Source organism: Erinaceus europaeus, chromosome 3 (genome assembly GCF_950295315.1).
Source record: "Erinaceus europaeus chromosome 3, mEriEur2.1, whole genome shotgun sequence".
NCBI lineage: Eukaryota > Metazoa > Chordata > Mammalia > Eulipotyphla > Erinaceidae > Erinaceus > Erinaceus europaeus.
In genome coordinates, this window is record NC_080164.1 from 129275040 (window position 1) to 129297244 (window position 22205).

At 38.0% G+C, this 22205-nt stretch overlaps 1 protein-coding gene across 1 annotated transcript in view; it reads right to left on the minus strand.

Annotated features, from left to right (window-relative positions):
- Window positions 1-22205, minus strand: part of ANTXR2 (ANTXR cell adhesion molecule 2) — a 152868-nt gene that overhangs the window by 116742 nt on the left and 13921 nt on the right. The window contains exons 4-7 of the mRNA XM_060187924.1: window positions 20708-20789; window positions 20158-20262; window positions 19986-20054; window positions 18421-18501 (exon numbers count right to left, since the gene is read on the minus strand). Of these exons, the coding sequence (XP_060043907.1) occupies window positions 18421-18501; window positions 19986-20054; window positions 20158-20262; window positions 20708-20789 (337 nt within the window). The remainder of the gene's footprint in view (window positions 1-18420; window positions 18502-19985; window positions 20055-20157; window positions 20263-20707; window positions 20790-22205) is intronic.

A 22205-nucleotide genomic window follows, 5' to 3' on the forward strand; every position in this document is an offset into this window, starting at 1 on the left:
TGGAGCTTGAAAGAATCATATTTAATGGGAGTTAAGCCAAAAAAAGAAGGATGAATATGGGATGATCTCCCATATTCAGAACTTAAGAAACAAGAACAGAAAGAGAAAACACTTGGGCTGGTTTGGTGTACTGTACCAAAGCAAAGGACTCTGGGGGAAGGAAGACAGGGTTGGGGGTGGAGGGAGGCAGCTTTGAGGTCCTGGTGCATAATGATGGAAAAGGACCTAAGTTAGGGGTGAAAGTGTTTTGTAGACAGGTGATAAGAGAAATTTTACCCATGTATTTACAGCTATAAACATTAACCTCTCAATAAAAATTATCAAAAGTGATGAAACCTCCTTTTCCATATCTTGAATATAACTTAAAAGAATCACGTTAAATGAGATAAGCTAGAAGGACAAATGCCAGGAGATCTGACTTGCAGGTGGTACTTTAGGACCAAGGCTAGAAAAGAAAAACAAAGGGTAAAACCTGGACTAACTGAGGTGTATTGCAGCAAAGCAAAGAACTCTGGTCTGGGAGGAAGTGGTAGGGTGGGGGAGGGGGAGGAGGGGAGGCAGGAAACATCAGTAAGGATAACTGTAAAAACTAAAAAAAACAAGGCACTTCTTTTCTGACTCATTGACCAACCTCTACAGGTATTCACTCCAAACATTTAGAATTCTGTTTAAATTTCATGAGGAAAAAAAAATCACTTAATAGCATTTATTCCAAAGGTCTCAGAAAACTTTCCCAATTTGCCATCTGTGTACATACACAGTAAAACACAACTGAAAAATAGTTTCTCATATTCTTTCAAAATCCATTTTTATCTTCTCTATGACTGGCAAACATCCCCACTACATAAATTCTTTCTAATACTTCCGTGAAAAACAACTGTAATTTATAATCACGTATTTCAGCTGAGTTGTTTAAAAAAGAAATGCTTGCAGCTTCAAAACCCCAGCTGCTCAGTACAGTGTGAACTGTACTGCCCTATTTCTGAATATGGGTTTTTCTATTCTTTTTCATACAAGCAAGTAGTGTAAGAGTAAGTGGAAAATTTCTAAACAAACTTTCATTCTAGGAATTCTAGAGAAGATTGTAATTTATAATTACAGTTGTTACTCTCCTTAGTTTCAAACAAAACAGGTACATTGATCTGATATTGGTGAAAATATACCTATATCACAAATCATAAAACAAAAAAATATATATTTAAGTGTCTTCACATTTCTCACAATTACAGTGTTTCCAAAAAATCAAACTGGCTTATTACAGCACAGATTTATGTAAAAAATGGATTATGATATGAAACAAAAGCTTATTGGCCTCTTGTTTTTTCCTTCTTTTGGTCAGGACAAATTCTAATGCCTCTTCTTTTATTAAAAAAATTATTATTATTCACTTATGAAAAGACCATATTTTCACTGAAATCTTGAAAAGTTCCTGAACATGTACACATAATGGACCCATGTTATAAAAACAAACATATAACATACAGGAAGGAAGTAGTAATCACTTCATGCCAGGGAGTGAATCCAGGATCTCACTCATGTAAGAAATATGTTCTACCCTATGAGTCACTTTTCACAGTTGCCACTTAATGCTTTTTTTTTTAAACTTTTGATTTATTTATTTTCCCTTTTGTTGCCCTTGTTGTTTAACATTGTTGTGGTTATTATTATTGTTGTTGTTGTTATTAATGTCACTGTTGTTGGATAGGACAGAGAGAAATGGAGAGAGGAGGGGAAGACAGAGGGGGAGGGAAAGATAGACACCTACGGACCTGCTTGACCACTTGTGAAGCAACTACCCTGCAGGTGGGGATCTGGGGGGTTTAAACCAGGATCCTTAAGTTGTTCCTTGCTCTTTGTGCCACATGTGCATAATCTGCTGTGCCACTGCCTGACTCCCCACTTAATGCTTTCTAGAAGGGTGAGTAGAGTTTCCACAAAAAGGCATTAAGACTATGAAATAAAGTAATAGTAACGGTTGTATTTGTTTCAGAATCTAAAGAAATTGAGTGCCAACATGTCTGCCACTGGTGTATATATTATTTGATAATTCTCCTACTGGGATCATAACATCATTACCATCTCCATCTTTCTTCCAATCCCTTGAATGGAAATATGGGTATGTTAGTCAGATGGGCTCTGACAACACTGACAAAGTACTTGATACAGGAATGGCCACTTTATACAAGTGAGTCAATAACAGTCCTTATGTGGAATCACATTTGTGTACTAATATCACAAAACAGTAGTTTCTGGACCAGACTGAAGAAGGCTCAATCTTCACAGTTTTGGATTTAAAAGCAAAAGGTTCCAAGTTCAAACCCTAGCACTGCATGGGTCAATGTACTGCTCTGACCCTCTCTCTCTCTTCTCTCTTGTAAATAAATGAATTTTAAAAGTATAGTTTTAAAGAAAGTAATTTCTCTTACCAAAGAACTTGCTAGTTGAAGACCTTGTGAGTCTGAAACATGTAGCAACTACATTTGCAGGCATTTGAACAAGGAGAGAATGAGGATAATGAGGATAATGGAATCATAAAGAAATGTGCTGAGAGAGTCCTTATTAGATATTACACAACTTCAGTGCCTAGTTCCCACATGGCCACAGAATCCTTCTGTAATAGCCAATATATCAGCCAATAACTTTCTTGTTTGATGTTGGGATAGGATTTGTTTTAGTCACTTTTAACCAAAACTTTTAATAGAGTAATATAAAAATCAGAAGGTGAAATCAAAGTTATATGAAAATCAGAAGTAAATTCAAATGAAAATACTCTCTGGTAAAATATGTATTTGTAATGCTCAAATGTACCACAAATATAAAACAATTTTCAAAATCTTGTGTGAATATTGTGTATTTATTCATTCATCAAAAAGTCTGAATTAAGCAAGGACTATTTACCCAACAGTGTGTTAGGAACTAATGGAGAAACAGGAGGTGGGAGGAGGAAATAAAGTTCCCAGCTATCCTACCAATAATGTGAAAGAAGCATTCAAGAGCTGATCTACATTCAGTACCAAGGATTCCTATAAAAATAGAAATCTAAAATAATCTGACTTATAGTAAGCCTCATATTCAATCCAGTCCTTTTTGAAAGAAGTCCTAGAAGATGATATCTAATTTTGAATAAGTCCCAAGAGTGAGAATTTTTTTTCCCCTCCATGAATATATCTTTAGAGTTAACTTAAGAGTTTAGGTTTCTCATTAGAGTATAATTTTATAGAGTTCTCCACAACCAAGCAGTCAACATTCATAGCAGAGCCTGCTAAAATCACTCAAGCTAAAGACTTATCAGAATATTTATTAGGTGCGATGGATTTGCCTGCCTAGGAAATAATTTGAAGTGTCTTCTGTTGTCATTAAAACACAGTTTCGACATCTTTCTTGGATACTTTTTAAAAATAACTACAGATATTACTGAAAAAAAACAAAACCACAATTTGGCTACAAAAATCAAACGAAGTATATATTCCAAGCACTGTGAAGCTATTTTTAAAATATATTTTGAACTCTTTTTCTTTTATAAACAACATATTACAGTTGAATTTAAATTCCCTACATGTTGGGTGGCCATTCCCTTCCTATTTAAGTAATGGTATCAAATGCTATCATCTAGAATGTAGTATTCTAAATTCTTTTAGAACAAGGTTATTTATAAAAGGGGTTCTACTCTTCTAGTTAATATTTCCTGAAATACTCTATCAAAAATAAATAACTGAGGAAATACATCTAACAAGAAAACATCCCATGGTCTTGTTTTTTCAGAAATCATCTCACTGGGGGAAATAATGGTTTACAGGGCAGTTGTTGGCACATGGTAACAATTCTTGATCTCCACGTCTACACACCACTCCCACCCCCCAAGTTGAAATCTTGCTTCACCATCTTGCATGGGGTGGGAGTTGATTTTTAGCCTTTCCATAATATTCACAAAGTGCGGTTTTGTTTTAATTTTGATGTTTTCTTCCATAGTGCTGTATTACACAACATTGAACTAAAACTCACACATCTTCGCATGACAGTCTGAAGAATATTATTTTTATTATTTTGATTAAAATCTCATTTTTAAGTAAAAGTCCTAAAACTGCCTTTCCAACAAAGTAAAAGCAATGTTTACCATTCCCAGATCTTAAACATACACACACACACGCACACGCACACACACACGCATCATCATAACCATTCCCAGATCTTAAACATATACACACGCACACGCACACACACACACACACACACGCATCATCATATCCTTGTTTGTAGACAACGGATGGAGAAAAGAGCAAGAGATGGAACACTGAGTAACTCTGAAATTTTGGATGTGACCTTTTAGTTATTGCAATTCAAATTTCCTAAGGGATATTCCCCACTAAAATTCCTTCCCAGTCCCACTTCAACTTGTCTCTCTGGCTTTCTGCCCAGTAACATCTGTTCACTAAAACTGGGGTCCCCCCTCTGTAAAAAGGGTTTTCACACTTCACTGTTCCTAATTATTCTAATTAAGGGGCAGAGCCTGCCCACATTAAACTTGACTCTCCTCCCTGCCTCTTTACCCTGGATCCAGTGAGCTCTCAAGTTCTTACAATTTTTTAACACTTCCTAAAATTAACTTTTCAGTTCCAGTTTCTCTGTTGTTATAATAAAAATAACAATCAACAGTTGCCAGGACTCTGAACCAGCTTAGCAAAAGAAAACTGTTTTATATCTGGAAGTTCAGGTGCACCTTATGCTGGTATAATCCTGATCACAGCAGAGGATATAGTAGGTACTTCCCCTCATGATCCTAGACCTAGAAATTAAGTACTTAAACCCCAAGGAACTACAATCCACAGGGAATGCTGTTTTCTCCTTAACAGGGCTTCTACTCTAATAACTAGCACTTCAAGTTCCCCTGTAACAATTTTGACTTTTTCTAAATGTGGGGTCTTAAAATTCTACATATTCATTGTCTTTTAAAAAATATTTTATTTACTTATATATTTATTTGAGGGGAGGATGAGAGAGAGAGAGAGAGACTGACTAACCAAAGCATTGCTCAGCTCTGACATATGGTGGTGTTGGGGATTAAAGCTGGGACCTCTGAGTCTTAGGCATAGTCTTTTGCACAACCATTATACTATCTCCCCAGCCCACAGCATTGTCTTATGATACTGAGTCCCAGATGCTGAGCTGAATCACTGGTCCCATAGTCTTTGGATCTAAAACTGAAGTAAATCCAGAAATTGGGCTGTGGGGAGCCATACCGTCCAGAAAGAGTTGATTGACCCACTTGCTGGATGTGTTTCCTCCTGCATATTGATGCCAAGCCTGTCTCTGTCTCTGTTTCTCCTCTCTCTCTCCATATATATATATATATAATTTTTATGAGACCAGTGCACTGCTCAGCATTGGCACATGGCAGTGCTGGAGACAGAAGCTGAGACCTCTTGGATCCCATAGCCTACAGGAAAGAAAAAAGAACAAAAGAGGCTTTTAACAGCCTCTGTGCTCCAACTCAGGGATTGAAATAATATTGAAACAACATTTAATTTCCACAACTTTGAACTCTGTAAGTACCTTACTAAGACACAAGTCAATCCAGGCAAGAGTGATCAGAAACTTGAAAAGTACTGAGAGAGAGACCTCAAAACATACTATATAGGATGGTTAAACCAACAAGAAGAAATATTGGAGAAGTGAACCAGGACAAGAGTCCAGCTAAAAGCCCCCCAAAGGTTGAAGTACAAAATAATGAGGTCAACATCCAAACACTAGTTAAGGAAATAGTCACAGGAGTAAGCAAAGAGTTTGAAAGAATCGTCATCAGAAATGCAGAAACAACAAATGAGACTCTGGAAGTAAACACTAATTATCTCAAGGTTATTAGAGAGCTGAAAGCTAAAATAGCTGAGCTAAGAACACAACTAGCTGAACAAGCTAAAACAGTATCAGAAAAGGGTAACAAAATAGATGAACTCCAGAAAACAGCAGAGGGGAGAGAGCACAGAATAAATGATTTTCTAAATCAAATTTTAGAAAATGTAGCCTGTTCTTCATAACAACATTCTTGTTCTGTACCTGATTTTGAAGTTATAAAAGAGGACGGGTACATTTCTGTTTTGTTTTGTTTTTTATGCAATGTTAAGAATCAAACCCAGGGCTTTGCACAAGTGCAATGTCACTGAGTCATCTTCCTGACCCAATTTTTATCTCATATATTTCTTTTTTTTTTAAGGAGGAAATGGTTTACAGTACTGTTGTTAGCACATGCATACAATTTCTTAGATCGATGTCTACAAAAGACTCTCTAAGCACTAAAGGTATCAAATTGGTAACCTTAATCAATTTTGGCAATGGGCTAAATTGATAACACATTTCTGATAATGACTATTTCTTTGAAATATTAAACCACCTATAATCCTAGACCAGGGACCAACTGGTCATTATATAAGATACAGCTATATGGAAACAGCATTAAATGGAATAAATCATGGTGAGGTCTTGCATGATACAGCAAATCCTAACCATGGGATTTTCAAAGTAAACCAAATTCCCAAATAACTTGGTTAAATAATAATCTACTGTCTTCTTAAACTCTAAAACAACAGGAACCTTCCCCACTCTCTACAAAACCCATATTTCTCTCAGTCCTGGAACCTCTGGGATGTGGCCTGGGATTTAAAACCTTCAGCTACAGTACTCCTAGTTCCTAGCTCATAGGACTCCTCAATTTCATACCAGGCTGTGCACTTCCTAACAAAGCCACAGAACCAGGGCCTATGAACTAGAGAACATGTATTCGTAAGTTAGGGGAAAATATATACCAAAATGTAAAAGTGAACAATAGTTAGCAGTGACTCAATAAGTCCAACAAGCAAGTAGAAAGACCAAAAGATACATACTTTTTTTTTTTTTTTACTAAGTACCATAAGCACTTAATCAAATAGTTTCTACATAGACCTAGATACCTCCTCAGCTGCTTCTTATTTCACTTCCCTCAATCACTCCAAGGCTAACCTTGTCAGACAAAGTAAGGTCTACACAAGCTGGATACATGCAAGATATCAGCATATTTTAATGATGGCTTTTTTGGTCACTACCAGCCCACCCCATCATTCAGGACCCTAGTTAGGGAACCCTTGAATTCCCAAATAAATATGATGAGCCTAGACTTCTAACAGACCCCTCTCTCCACTAACACTGATTATCTCCATCAAGAACAACATATTGGACCCACTTGTGGGCTTTTACAAGACCTTGCCTTCAATGTGGATCAACAATGGTAGGGACAGGCCCATTATCTGAAGAGAGGTTGGATCAACATACTCTACCACTCCAGGAAGATGGGTCCTGCAATGAGTGCAGCCTAGAAGGTTCCTAGCTATAACCACAGAATGCAAGTTCAGACACAGGCTCCTGTGCTGAATATGGGCCCCAGATGAAATCAATGAGGTTCAGAGTTAACAATATTTATATACTTTTCCCAAATTTTGTGCTACTCTCTTCCCAGATGCAGCTTTCTGGTCCTATTTCCAACTCTGACACCATCTCCCCAGACACTAATACCTTTCACCTTCCTGCATGTTGGCTGTCGGACTCAGGTAAAAATTAGTAAAGTCATGGGCCCCTTGGAGTATACCTAGAATTGACCTACTAGTTTTTTCTAAAATGAAGACCCTCCCGAATCTCATCTGCTATATTTTTTGCCTTTAGGTTCCTGATTATTAAACAAATTGTTCTGTAGTATATCTTGAAGAACTTGTTTGGAGGTTCTAGCAGGGGAGCGCAGCTACTTGTATACCCTCCAATGAAGACCGGTCCGTCTCGATTCAAGCAAGGCTATTTTCAATGCACATGGAGCAGTTAGGAAGGAAGGGGAAACTTGCCTAGCCAGCCAGATCAGCCAAATCAACCCTTGTGATCAATGGGGTGACAGATGTCACAGCCAGATTGCCTTCACATCCTGCATTATATCTTAATACTTTTCAGCTACCAAGTTGCAGATGCTACCATGATACCAACCTTACTTCCCTGGGAAAATGACCTCACCAATGTGTCCTAGAACCCCACCTCTCCAGAACCCTACCCTACTAGGGAAAGACAGAGACAGGCTGGGTGTATGGATTAAACTGCCAATGCCCATGTCCAGCAGAGAAGCAATTACAGAAGTCATACCTTCTACCTTCTGCTCCCCATAATGATCCTGGGTCCATGATCCCAGAAGAATAAAGAAAAGGAAAGCTTCTAATGGAGGCGAAGGAATAGGTAACTCTGGTGATAGGAACTGTTTGGAATTGTACCCCTCTTATCCTACCGTCTTATCAATCATTATTTAATAAAAATAAATAAGTAAAAACAAAATATTTTAAAAAAAAACCTCTCTCACACCCATGTTAGCTCCATCATCATGTAGCAGCACCTGAAAACCCTACGTCCCCTCAACCCTCTCCTTGCTGTGTTTCCCTAGAGTCCTCTGCTTTGGTGCACTACAGCACACCAGTCCAAGGTTTACTTTGTGTTATCCCTTCTGTTCTTGTTTCTCAGCTTCTGTCCATGAATGATGTCACCCAATATTCATCCTTCTCTTTCTGGCTTACTTCTCTCACCATGATTCCTTCAATCTCTATCCAAGATAAGGAGGAGACTTCATTCTTAATAGATGAGCAGTATTCCATATGTATATATTTTTTTTTGCCGGCAGGGTTATTGTTGGGCCTCAGTGCCTGCACCATGAATCCACTGCTCCTGGAGGCCATTTTTCCCCCTTTTGTTGCCCTGTTGTTGTAGCTTGTTGTGGTTATTATTGTTATTCTTGTTGATGATGATGTCATTCATTGTTGGATAGGATATTTTAAAGAGATTGGAGGAAAGACACCAAACTACTACTTCACTGTACATGGAATTCTTGTGCTGTCCTTAGTGCTCTCCAGAAATGCCAGGAATCTGAACCCAGATCTTCACTTGTGGAAGACAAGAACTCTACGCACTGCAACACTTCCGAAGCCCCATGCTATTTCTTCTTTGTTTTTAAACTATAATAGGAAAAGACTCCAGAATAAAATTCCTATCTTTGCTAGGAACTTAATTCCAGACAAGTGATCTTATCAAAATATGTATTATCTCATAATGGAAAAACACCATTTAGATTGTGGGGTTTTATTGAGAAGGAAAAAGATAACATAGAAAACCCATTTGCCTTGTTGTCAATATTTCTCAATTCTAGGTTCACTACAAAGTTACTAATGTAGTAACAACTTAAAAAAAAAACAGATGTTGACTTCAGGGGGGGTGGAGCCAAGATGACAACTGAGAAGTAGCTACTGGCCTGAGCTGTGACAACATCTGCTAGAAACGGTAGGATTTTTTGCCTTCAGCAGGACAGTAAATACGGGGTCCTAGCTGTGACACCAAGGGGGTGAATATAGAAAAAAGAAAGGAAAATATTTTTTTATTATTCCCAAAGCACACCCCTCCCACCCCCCATAACCAGACCCTGGGTGCCAGAGAGCTGCTCCTAGCAAGCTCCACCACTGAGCTTCTTTCTTTACCAAGATTCCTGACTCAACAGGGGTTTCATTCCAATCCTATTCCTTTCTGAAACGCTTCCCCCTTTTTCTTTCTGTCTAAGTGGCCAATTGGACCTACAAAAGGGAAAGACTGCCCGGAGGTGTTTCTGTTTTGTTTTGTTTTGTTTTTTGGGTTTTTTTGCTTGTTTGCTTTACTTTCTTAACAATCAGCTGCCTCTGCTCAGGTGGCTTGAGGCAATCTGGAGCCATCCAACTGAAGACAGGTTTTTTACTATGCTCTATTTTATTATTAATATTATATATATATATTATATTATTAATGTTATATATATATATATATGTGTGTGTGTGTGTGTGTGTGTGTGTATCCCTTTCCCCCCCCTCCTTCAGGTTGACCAGAATTAAGTCAGTGTATTTTCCATTGCTACGGGACTGGGTGTCTTATACATTGCGAGAGGAACTTGTTTCACTACTCCTACCACCTCTACCCACTCTCCCCTTCTCCCTCCTCCTAGCTAATTAAAAAATAAAATAAAATAATAAATAAATCAAAACTCTTTCCTTTCACATCTCTTTTATTACAGTTCTTTTGATTATCTTTTTTCCTTTCTCTCTCTCGTTTTTCTTCTTTCTTTTTTTTTCTTTTCTTTTTCTTATTCTTCTCTTCATTTCTTACTTCCTCCTTCTTCGGCTATCTGAATTCACTGATACTCATTTGTGAATTATTTTGAGGAATAAATCTGACTCAGAGTGGATTCTTTATGTGTGTATCTCTGCTCTGCTTTCCTTTCTCCTCTTGCTACTCCTAGAATATACGGTGGATAGTAGATTGGCATAATTTTCTATTCTTGCTATCCCTTTTTTCCTTTCTCTTTCTTCTTCACTTGGACTTGGTTGCTATTTTTTCACAGACTGGAGACATTGTTTGGCTAACTGGTAATGGTTAAGCTGCTTCAATCCTTGCTTCAGTTGCTATTGTAATTTCTGAGGTTGGTGACTGCATTTATCATAAAGGTATTTAGTACAGTGTTGCTTGTACTCAAAACACAAAATCTGAGGAACAACAGAACATAAAAATAGAAACACATTAATAAAAAAAAAAATGGGTAGATCAAGAGCAAATAAAACTGCTACTACAATGAATGAAGACAAATTCTACAAAACCTTCAGGAAACAGTTAGTACCCATACTTCTAAAGCTTTTCCATAAGATCAAAGAAACAGGAACACTCCCTTCCACCTTCTATGAAGCCAACATCACCCTGATACCAAAAGCAGATAGGGACACAACAAAAAAGGAAAACTACAGACCAATATCTCTGATGAACATAGATGCCAAAATATTAAACAAGATCTTGGCCAACCAGACACGACAGCACATCAAAAATATTGTTCATCACGACCAAGTGGGATTCATCCCAGGAATGCAAGGCTGGTTCAACATCTGTAAGTCAATCAATGTCATTGACCACATCAATGAAAGCAAAGCCAAAAACCACATGATTATCTCAATAGATGCAAAGAAAGCCTTTGACAAAATCCAACACCCATTAATGCTCAAAACCCTACAAAAAATGGGAATAGATGGGAAATTCCTCAAGATAGTGGAATCCATATGTAGCACACCTACAGCCAACATCATACACAATGGACAGAAGCTGAAAGCATTCCCCCTCAGATCGGGGACTAGACAGGGCTGTCCACTGTCACCATTACTCTTCAACATAGTATTGTAAGTTCTTGCCATAGCAATCAGGCAAGAGAAAGAAATCAAAGGAATACAGATTGGAAAGGAAGAAGTCAAGCTCTCACTATTTGCAGATGATATGATAGTATACATAGAAAAACCTAAAGAATCCAGCAGAAAACTACTGGAAGTAATTAGGCAATACAGCAAGGTGTCAGGCTGCAAAATCAATGTACAAAAATCAGTAGTATTTTCTTATGCAAACACTAAATCTGAAGAAGAAGACATCCAGAAATCACTCCCACTCACTGTTGCAGCAAAGCAATAAAATACCTAGGAGTAAAGCTGACCAAAGAAGTGAAAGACTTCTATACTGAAAACTATGAGTCGCTACTCAAGAAAATAGAAACTGATACCTAGAAATGGAAAGACATCTAATGCTCATGGATTGGAAGAATAAATATCATTAAAATGAATATTCTACCCAGAGCCATATACAAATTTAATGCAATACCCATCAAAGTTCCACCAAGCTTCTTTAAGAGAATAGAACAAAAACTACAATCATTTATCTGGAACATGAAAACACCTAGAATTACCAAAACCATCTTAAGGAAAAGAAACAGAAGTGGAGGCATCACACTCCCAGACCTTAAACTATATTATAAAGTCATCATCATCAAAACAGCATGGTACTGGAACAAAAATAAGCACACAGACCAGTGTAACAGAATTGAAAGCCCAGAACTAAACCCTCATACCTATGGACATCTAATCTTTGATAAGGGGGCCTAGGGTATTAAATGGAAGAAGGAGGCTCTCTTCAATAAATGGTGCTGGGAAAACTGGATTGAAACATGCAGAAGAATGAAACTGAACCACTTTATCTCACCAGAAACAAAAATCAACTCCAAATGGATTAAAGACCTAGATGTTAGACCAGAAACTATCAAATACATAGAGGAAAACATTGGTAAAACACTTTCCCACCTACACCTCAAGGACATCTTTGATGAATCAAACACAATTGCAAGGAAGACTAAAGCAGAAACAAACAAATGGGACTATATCAAATTTAAACCCTTCTGCACATCCAAAGAAACTATTAAAAAAACAAAGAGACCCCTCACAGAATGGGAGAAGATCTTCACATACCATACATCAGACAAGAAACTAAACACGAAAATATACAAAGAGCACAGAAAACATTGCACCAAAAAGCAAATGACCCCATCCATAAATGGGTAGAGGATATGAACAGAACATTCACTCCAGAGGAGATCCAAAAGGCTAACAAACATGTGAAAAACTGCTCCATGTCGCTGATTGTTAGAGAAATGCAAATTAAGACAACATTGAGATACCATCTCACTCCTGTGAGAATGGCATACATCAAAAAGGACAGCAGCAACAAATGCTGGAGAGACTGTGGGGTCAGAGGAACCCTTTTGCATTGCTGGTGGGAATGTAAATTGGTCCAGCCTCTGTGGAGAGCAGTTTAGAGAACTCTCACAAAGCTAGACATGGACCTTCCATATGACCCAGTAATTCCTCTCCTGGGGTTATACCCCAAGGACTCCATAACACCCAACCAAAAAGAGGTGTGTACTCCTATGTTCATAGCAGCACAATTCACAATAGCTAAAACCTGGAAGCAACCCAGGTACCCAACAACAGATGAGTGGCTGAGAAAGCTGTGGTATATACACACAATGGAATACTATGAAGCTAATAATACCAATGAACTCAACTTCTCTCACCCAACTTGGTCAGAGCTAGAAGGAATTATGTTAAGTGAGCTAACTCAGAAAGATAAAGATCAGTATGGGATGATCCCACTCATCAACAGAAGTTGAGAAAGAGAATCAGAAAGGGAAACTAAAAGTAGAATCTGACTAAATTGAAAGTAGGGTATCAAAGTAGAGGGGGAAGGTGGACATGTGGCTTCCTGGGCCAGTGTGGGGTGGGGGTGGGTGGGGTGATGGGACACAATCTTTTGTTGGTGGGAATGTTGTTTATGTACACTCCTATTAAATTGTAGTTATATAAATCACTATTTAATTAATATGAGGGGGGAAAATTGATTGTATGTCTAACAAAGGAACTTCTCAAAGTTAACCCAATTACCAAATAATGTGATGTTAACAATAACTATCCATTGTCTTCTTGAACCCTAAATCAGCAGGAACCTCACATTTCCACTATAGAGCCTAAACTTCCCCCAGTCCTGGGACCCTAGGGTAGGGCCCACTTTCTTGCATGCTTCTCCCAATTATCAAGTAACATTGTATCTGCCGATTGCAACCTAATCAACACAATGAGTGTCACCTGAACATGCTTCAGCTCAGACTGCGTCCAGAGACCTCCGTTGTGGAATAACAACCCTTCAGCTTCATTACTCAGGTGAGACTTTCCTTTTATAGTATTCTCTAATTCCATCCCAGGTGGTTCACTTCCTAACAAAGTCCCAAAACCTAGATATACACCAGGTTCCATGAGATAGAGCATATGTTCACACATATCCATACACTAGTGCGAAATATATACCTGAAAGCAGTAGTACACTAGAGTTTGCAGTGAGTACCCCCCAACACTTCATCTCCACTATTCCAATCTTTGGGTCATGATTGTTCAACAATTTGTTTGGCTTTGTATGTTAACTCTCTTTTCAGTCACCAGGTTCCAGATGCCATCAGGATGCCGGCCAGATGCAGACCCTACCAATGTGTCCTGGAGCTCCACTTCCCCAGAGACCCACCTTACTAGGGAAAGAGAGAGGCAGACTAGGAGTATGGATCAACCAGTCAATGCCCATGTTCAGTGGGGAAGCAATTACAGAAGCCAGACCTTCCACCTTCTGCAAGCCACAAAGACCCTGGGTCCATGCTCCCATAAGGATAGAGAATGGGAAAGCTATCAGGGGAGGGGATGGGATATGGAGATTGGGTGGCGGGAATTGTGTGGAATTGTATCCCCCCCATCCTATGATTCTGTTAATGTCTCCTTTCTTTAATAATAACAAAAAAAGATGTTTTTAAACAATTTGTAGTATGGAAAATAAACCAATTTAGCAAAGATTTTTGCCTTCATGGTACTAAACATTTGAGCTTTGCATTTTCTGATTTCTTACATTTACTTAACTTTGTATAAACAAAACAAAACAAAAAGCCTTCCACATCATAGTTCTATCCATTGATTTGATAAGTCAGAGAACACAGGCATTTTCTCTACTTTCTGCCCTCATTCTAGGATAGATGTGCTCTAATAGTTTTTACAAACAAGTATTTTTTAAAATAATATGATATTTTATAAAATGCAATTGAAAATCAAGGCAAATTTACAGTTTTTCTGCATTATCAGGAGAGGAAAGAAAGATGCCTTAAAGAAAGATGAAATAATTGAATCACCTTAAAATTCTACTTGATATGCAAAAATACCAAGCTCATAAATGCCTCAGACAATAATAATAATCACTTCTAGTTGTTTTGTTTGTTTGAAGGTCTGGGGCCAGGGAGTGGAGCCTAGTGCAAGTATGAGTTTCACATTAGACCAACTTTCCCATTCAAATATCAGCGGGTGTGTGTGTGTTGGGGGTTTGGGGAGCGGGAGCAAATGGCAATAGAACTTCTTCCTGTGTCATAGCCCAGGAGCTAGGTTATATGCATAGCTAGGCACACACCCTCCCTGGTGAGCTCTCTCTCCAGCCCCAGGTCAAGTCTAGTGATGGCTCTCAACTTGCCATGCAACTACTGCCAGGGACTCCACAGAGGCTGGTTTCCATAACAACAATTTAGTCTTCCTTTTGTAGCAAAATATCTGCAGTCTAAGCACATTGAGTTAAGTTATAGTTATTAGACTGTCCAGATGGAAACTCAAGAGGTCTTCTTGGCAATCTGTGTCTGAAATCACAACAATCTTTCTAATTTCATGCACAATCTTTCACCTATTATAACATCCCTGAGTCCATCGAGAGCTCCAGGCAGAAAGGACTAGCTAGAAATCACATTCTAGAATATGCTATCTCCTGATGAAATGTGGAACTGGACTCTAGAGTCAAAAGCAGCCTTGTAAGCCCTTTCCTCAAAAAATAATAACTTTAGGGAGTCGGGCAATAGCACAGCGGGTTAAGCGCACGTGGCGCAAAGCACAAGGACCAGAGGAAGGATCCTGGTTTGAGCCCCCGGCTCCCCACCTGCAGGGGAATTGCTTCACAGGCGGTGAAGCAGGTCTGCAGGTGTCTGTCTTTCTCTCCCCCTCTCTGTCTTCCCCTCCTCTCTCCATTTCTCTCTGTCCTATCCAACAACAATGACATCAATAATAACTACAACAATAAAAAACAACAAGGGCAACAAAAGGGAATAAATAAATGTAAATAAAAAATAATAATAACTTTAAAGATAAAGTCTACATAATAGAAACAAAAGGCATAATAAATTTAGCAAACAAATACAAAAGAACAACAATGGCTTCCTCTAGCCACCAACTACCAAGTGCTGAAGGGAAAGACCACAGCCAGGAGTCATAAAAAGTTTTGAAATCCCAGTTAGTCATCAGGAAGTTTTTTGAAGTAAAATTTTTATAGAGGGAGGGAAAATTCCAAAGGGAATAACCCAGAGATGTCTTTCCTCTTTCTACTATAGTTAGAAAAAAAACCTGTAAATTCTATGTTTTCTTGATATTTTTTTTTTTTTTTTTTTACCAGAGCACTGCTCCGCTCTGGCTTATGGTACTATGGGGGTTTGAACCTGGTACCTGGGAGCCACAGGCGGCATGGCAGTCTTTTCTGCATAACCATTATACAGTTATGCCTGTCCAAGAACTGTAAATTCTCTAACACCATAAAACTTAATTTAAAATATAACCCACTGAGCCCCACCCTACTGGGGAAAGAGAGAGGCAGACTGGGAGTATGGATCGACCAGTCAACCCCCATGTTCAGTGGGGAAGCAATTACAGAAGCCAGACCCTCCACCTTCTGCAACCCACAACGACCCTGGGTCCATGCTCCCAGAGGGATAGAGAATGGTATAGCTATCAGGGGAGGGGGTGGGATATGGAGATTGGGTTATGGGAATTGTGCGAAATTATACCCCTCTTACTCTATGGTTTTGTCAATGTCTCCTTTGTTAAATAAAAAAAAATTAAAAAAAAGAAAGAAAAAGAAAAATTCTTCTCTAAAAAAAAATTAAATAAATAACCCACTGATTTGTTCATTAGTCAGATCAAGTTACCCTCCCTTTCTCAGTGCCCCTCTCTGTCTATATTTCACTTATTTATTTTTTCTCTTTCTTTTTATTTGACTGGACAGAGAGAAATTGAGGGAAGTTGGAGACAGAGAGGGAGAGATACAGAGAGACACCTACAGACCTGCTTCACCCTTGTGAAACTTATCTTCCACCCCCCATCCCCCACTGGTACCAGGTCTTTGCACATGGTAACATGTATATACAAATGGTTGTGCCATTGCCTGACCCACTTACATTTTTTTTAAATTAAAGACAGAGAAGAAAAGAGAGAGAGAATGAGAAAGACCACAGCACTGAAGCTTTCTTCAATGGGGGCAGAGAGAGGCAGGCTTGAACCTGGTTCATGTACATGACAAGGTAACATACTTTTCAAGTGAGCTACTTCCACAGCCCAAGTATTTTCCTATATTTTGAAACTTACATACTTAGGCTGTAAAAACATATTAAATTCAGTTATGAAAGTACCTATTTTTTACTTTGTATTTTTTCCTAAAACTTAAACACAATAATATATATAAATTCCTAATATAAGTTGAATTTTTGTTATAGTCTACATTTATCTTTGGCCTTTCCACTAGATGCACTGATATGATATAATCACATAGCATCTTTCCTATGGAAACTTCAAATTAGGGGGAAAAGGCCCACAAGATATAAAACCAAATTCAATAACTCTTATTCAGTGTTTCTGAAAAACATGATCTTTAAAGAGAAAGTTTCAGTGTCGGAGCCAAATGTCAGAAGAAACTGATTTTTTTTTTTTACCCTTCAATAAATACCTAGAGATTAAAGGAAAAGCTTAAGCTTGGAATATATTTTTTCACTCCATTTTAGATGGTGTTTAGCAAAATATCATAAATACTTAATAGCAACTGTTCCTAGTGCTTCTAGCAAAAAGCTGTAAAATGAAACATAAACCTCAGCTGTGCAAGCCCAGGAATTTTGCTTTGCATTTCATCTCTCCACTTCTCTACCCTCGGTTTTAGGATAGCCCAGATTCTAACAATCACTAGAGACAGCTCAACTGAATTCCAAACAGAAATATTATGAGCGCCAGTGCAACTATTAATCATTGGAACAGAAAGAACAACAGTCAAAAACCTAGTCAACAGTTCAAGTGGCCTTGACAGCGAAGGAGTACCAGATTTGAAAGATGGAGTACATTGCATCGTACACTGCAATCCAAATTTTTATTTTGCATTTCTTCTATAAAACCTATAAAACATACTAGATAGCAAGACACTGAGGAACTCTGTGATTTCAAAAGGTGGAAATTTCTAAGACTGCTTGTGAAAATTTTAAATGTGTCATCAAAAACACAGACTCATAGTACTCAGCGTGGAGAAGAACTAGCTCCAAATCTCTCAAAAAAAATCCAGACCTTTCCAGGCCAGTGGCTGGCACACCTGGTTGAATGCACATATTACAATATGCAAGAATCCAGATTCAAGCCCAACCCCACCTGCAGGGAGAAAGATCCTCAAGCTCTCTATCCAATAAATAAATAAAGATAATTAAAAAAGAAAGTCTTAACATTAAAAAAAAAAATCCAGATCTTTCTAATGACACTGTGTTTTTCAAGATAATGACCACCTGAACTGGATGCCAAGATTACTTGTTACAGTTAGAAATTTGGAGTCAGGCGGTAGGTAGTGCAGCTGGTTAAGCACAGGTGGCGTAAAGCACAAGGATGGGCTTGAGGATCCTGGTTCGAGCCTCCGGCTCCCCACCTGCAGGGGAGTCGCTTCATGGGCGGTGAAGCAGGTCTGCAGGTGTCTGTCTTTCTCTCCCCTACTCTCTGTCTTCCCCTCCTCTCTCTATATTTCTCTCTGTCCTGTCCAACAACAGTGACATCAATAATAATTGCAACAATAGAACAACAAGGGCAACAAAAAAGGGAATAAATAAATAAATACAAAAAAAGATTTTAAAAAAGAAATATAACACTATGAGACTTCCCTCCCACACCTCTGCAGAGAAATACTCACGGAATTAATTATTCCTTTAAGAGCTTGGAATCCACCTTTCACAGGGAAAACTTGTTCCTTGGAATCAGCAATTTTTTCAAGCTTAAGAAAGAGGAGGCATGTTTTAATCAAAGAGTGACTGAAATGTACAACAGGTTACAAACTTCATTATGTTTTAGTTAGGTTCTACAAAACTACACAACACAGGATTAGTTCCCCAGCATAGTTTGTTGGGAATTGAGGTGATAGTACCATTGTTCAGTTATGGTCCCTGTCCATTAGCTTCAAGTTGTTTTTTTTTAAGTTTTTTTATTATCTTTAATTACTTATTGGATAGGGATAGCCAGAAATTGAGAAAGGAAGAGGGAGATAGAGAGGGAGAAAGACAGACACCTGCAGCCCTGCTTCACCACTTGCAAAGCCTTCCCCCTGCAGGTGGGGGCTAGGGGCTTGAACCCAGGTCCTTGTACATTGTAACATGTGCACTTAACCAGGTGCATCACCTGGCCCCAGCTTCTTGTTTTAATTTCAGCCCTGTCCAGAGCTTTTCTAGCTATAGATGGCCTAAGACACAGAAGGCTTAGTAACATTCAACCCAAACTGTAATGTAAAGCCTTTTTGTTAATTTAAAAGAAAATATTTGAGAGATCTGAGATAGTTCACCCAGTCAAGGGAACACTTCACTGCATGCAGGAGGACCAGGATTCTAGCTCCTGCCTACCATATAGGAGCACCAAGAAAAACGGAAGCTTCAAGAGTCCGTCAGCAGCACAGCGGGTTAAGTGCACATGGCGCAAAGCGCAAGGACTGGCACAAGGATCCTGGTTCGAGCCCCGGGCTCCTCACCTGCAGGGGATTCGCTTCACAGGCGGTGAAGCAGGTCTGCAGGTGTCTGTCTTTCTCTCCCCTTGTCTTCCCCTCCTCTCTCTGTCCTATCCAACAACAACATCATCAATAGCAACAACAATAACTACAACAATTAAAAACAAGAGCAACAAAAGGGAATCAATAAATATTAAAAAAAAAAAAACAACAACAGAAAAAGGGAAGCTCCACAAGATGTGAAGCAGTACTGTATCTCTTCTCTCTCTTTCACCTGCTATTAAAAAAAAAAAAAAAAAGGAGAAGGTAGAGGGGGAAGAAAAGGAAGAGAAGGAACACTGGGAGGGATAGGATCCTGTAGGCATGAAGGCCCAGAAAAGTTCTAGCAGGGGAAGAAGTTATTAAAAATATTCTAACATAGGGGCCGGGTGGTTGTACACCTTGAGCGCACACATTGCAGTATACAAGGACCTCGGTTCAAGCCCTTAGTCCCCACATGCGGGTGAAAACATCACAAGTGGCAAAAAAAGTGCTGCAGATACCTCTCTATCTAACCTATCTTCTCTTTCCCTCAATTTCTCCCTGTCTCTATCCAAATTAAATAGACATACAAAAATTTAATACATAAACCCTCAAGACTTCATTAAAATTGTTAATTTTACAGAAAATATTTAATAAGTGATTGGTGTTATAAAGTAATTGCTGAGGAGAACTTGACAAACTATTTTTAAAACAATTTTGTGATATAATTCTGCTGTGCTCACCTGAGCTTGCTCAAAGTCGAGGACACCCACACAATACACTCTTGCCCCAAATGACCTGGAGAAATTTGCCTGAAAGAGGAAGGAGAGAATTACTCAAGCATCAGCTACATGTATGGAGTGTGTGTGTGTGTGGGGGGGGGGGGTTGAGCAATCATGTCAGTTCAAAACTCACCTCTTTCTCTGCATATTGTGGCACCAGACCTTCTAACTTGCCATCTGTCAGAGCAATAATGATGCTGGAGGCTTTTAAGCCTGATTGCTGAATCTGTTTATTTGCCTGAAAATAGAGACTAATTATTCATCTCACTATTGAATCTTAACTTTCAGTCAGCACTTTCTACAAAGCTAAATTCTGATAAAATCAAAGTATTAGAGGTTAGCTTACAAAAAACATAGTATTTCATTTGAAATACACATATGCACTAGAATATCATTACTAAGTTTAAATAAAAGTGGGTTGGGTTTTTCTTTTCTCTTCTTTATCCAATTAGCTTGAATTTAACAGAGAAAATGGAAAAATTCTTCAAAAGGCAAATGCCATCCAAACTTTCCTTATTACTACAGTGAATCGTGTTTTCTGTCAGTCTCATTCCTAGAAGAGCTAAAAGCATTTTTTTTAAGTTTTAAGATAAAGATGGAATGTAGTTTGAGTTTCATGAGGAGGTAACTTATCTCCTTACAAAATTATCAAACTTTTTCTCCATGCTGGTAAAAGAACTTACTAGCTTTAGTCCTTCATGGATGTATGTTTCTCCAGCTGGCAGCACATTTTTTAAATCCTGCAAGCCTTTACTAATCTTGTACCTAAAAATAATGCATCATAGTGTTAAATGAGAGAACCAGGAATAAAGAATAATCACTTCTGAGAAAACAAACAAACAAACATGGCAGCATTACAACTAAGGCTCCATCAGTAGAACAGTCTTGATGGAGAGAAAAGCATGGACTTGCGGAAAGACCATTTACATTATTGTCATTTCAAAGAGCACTTATGGGTGGGGAGGATAGCATAATGGTTATGCAAGAAGACTCATGCCTGAGAGCAGTGCTCAGGAAAAGACACACAAATAAACAAAAACAAAGAGTACTTAGAATGCCAACATTTTAATAAAAAAATATAATATGAAACATAAAAAATCTAAACATATCCTATCAACAGATACCAGGTATATCAGATCATACTTGCTTTACTATAGGCTAAAAAGTCAAACTTTTTCTTCGTTCAGTAAAGACTAGATTTAAGTAAACCACTTTAACCTTAGTTCCCTACCAACTGAGATTTTTCTGTGTTAAATCTTCAAGTCTCTGAAATTTATTATCTAACTTTCACTTATGGAAGCTAATATTTTCTACTTTGTCTCCCAGAATCACAAGTCTCCTAATCTCATCCTTTCAGCCATCAACTAATTCTTTTGGCTGTTTAGGTACTTGATACATATTTGACAAACAAAGAATATGCGGAGGAAGAGGAAGGAAGTAAAGAAAGGATGAATTGGGGCTTTTTTGTTTGTCTGTTTGGTATTGTTGTTTGTTTTTTTACCAGAGCGCTGCTCAACTATGGTTTATGATAATGCTAGGGATTGAACCTGGGACACTGGGTGCCTCAGGCATGAAAGTCTTTTTGCATAGCCATTATCTCCTCAGCCTGGGAACTGGAATATTGAGAGCCAACTGAACAAAGAAACTATACAAGAAACTATAGAATAATCTAATTTTTATCATGACTAAGTAGTTGTCCCAATGGAATATGTGTAAATAAAGTGTGGCAATAATTTATGATCTGTTTTATGTGTATGTGTTAGCAGAATACTCAGTTCTTCAAGTTTACATAATACGTAGATGCTAAAACCCTTTCTATAATAAACTTCAAGAATCCAAAGAGATAAAAACAACCCAAAATAAGTTCAAAACCTCTTCTCTGATTTGAAAGGTGTGATTTCAACATTTTGCTTGCAGAATTATAGTTTTTAAATAAAAGCAAAGAAAATTTTCTTTTTTAGTAAAAATATCTTAAGAGCTAAACTTAATATGTATAATATGCTAAACTTAATAGTATAATGTGCTAAATAAAACATAAAAATTACTCATATTAATGAAGATGATGAAAAGAGATTATAAAAAAATTAAAATACTAAGAAACTTACAGAGATCATAAAGTGTGTGTGTGTGTGTGTGTGTGTGTGTGTGTGTGTTACACTATTAAAACACATCAAAAGTAGA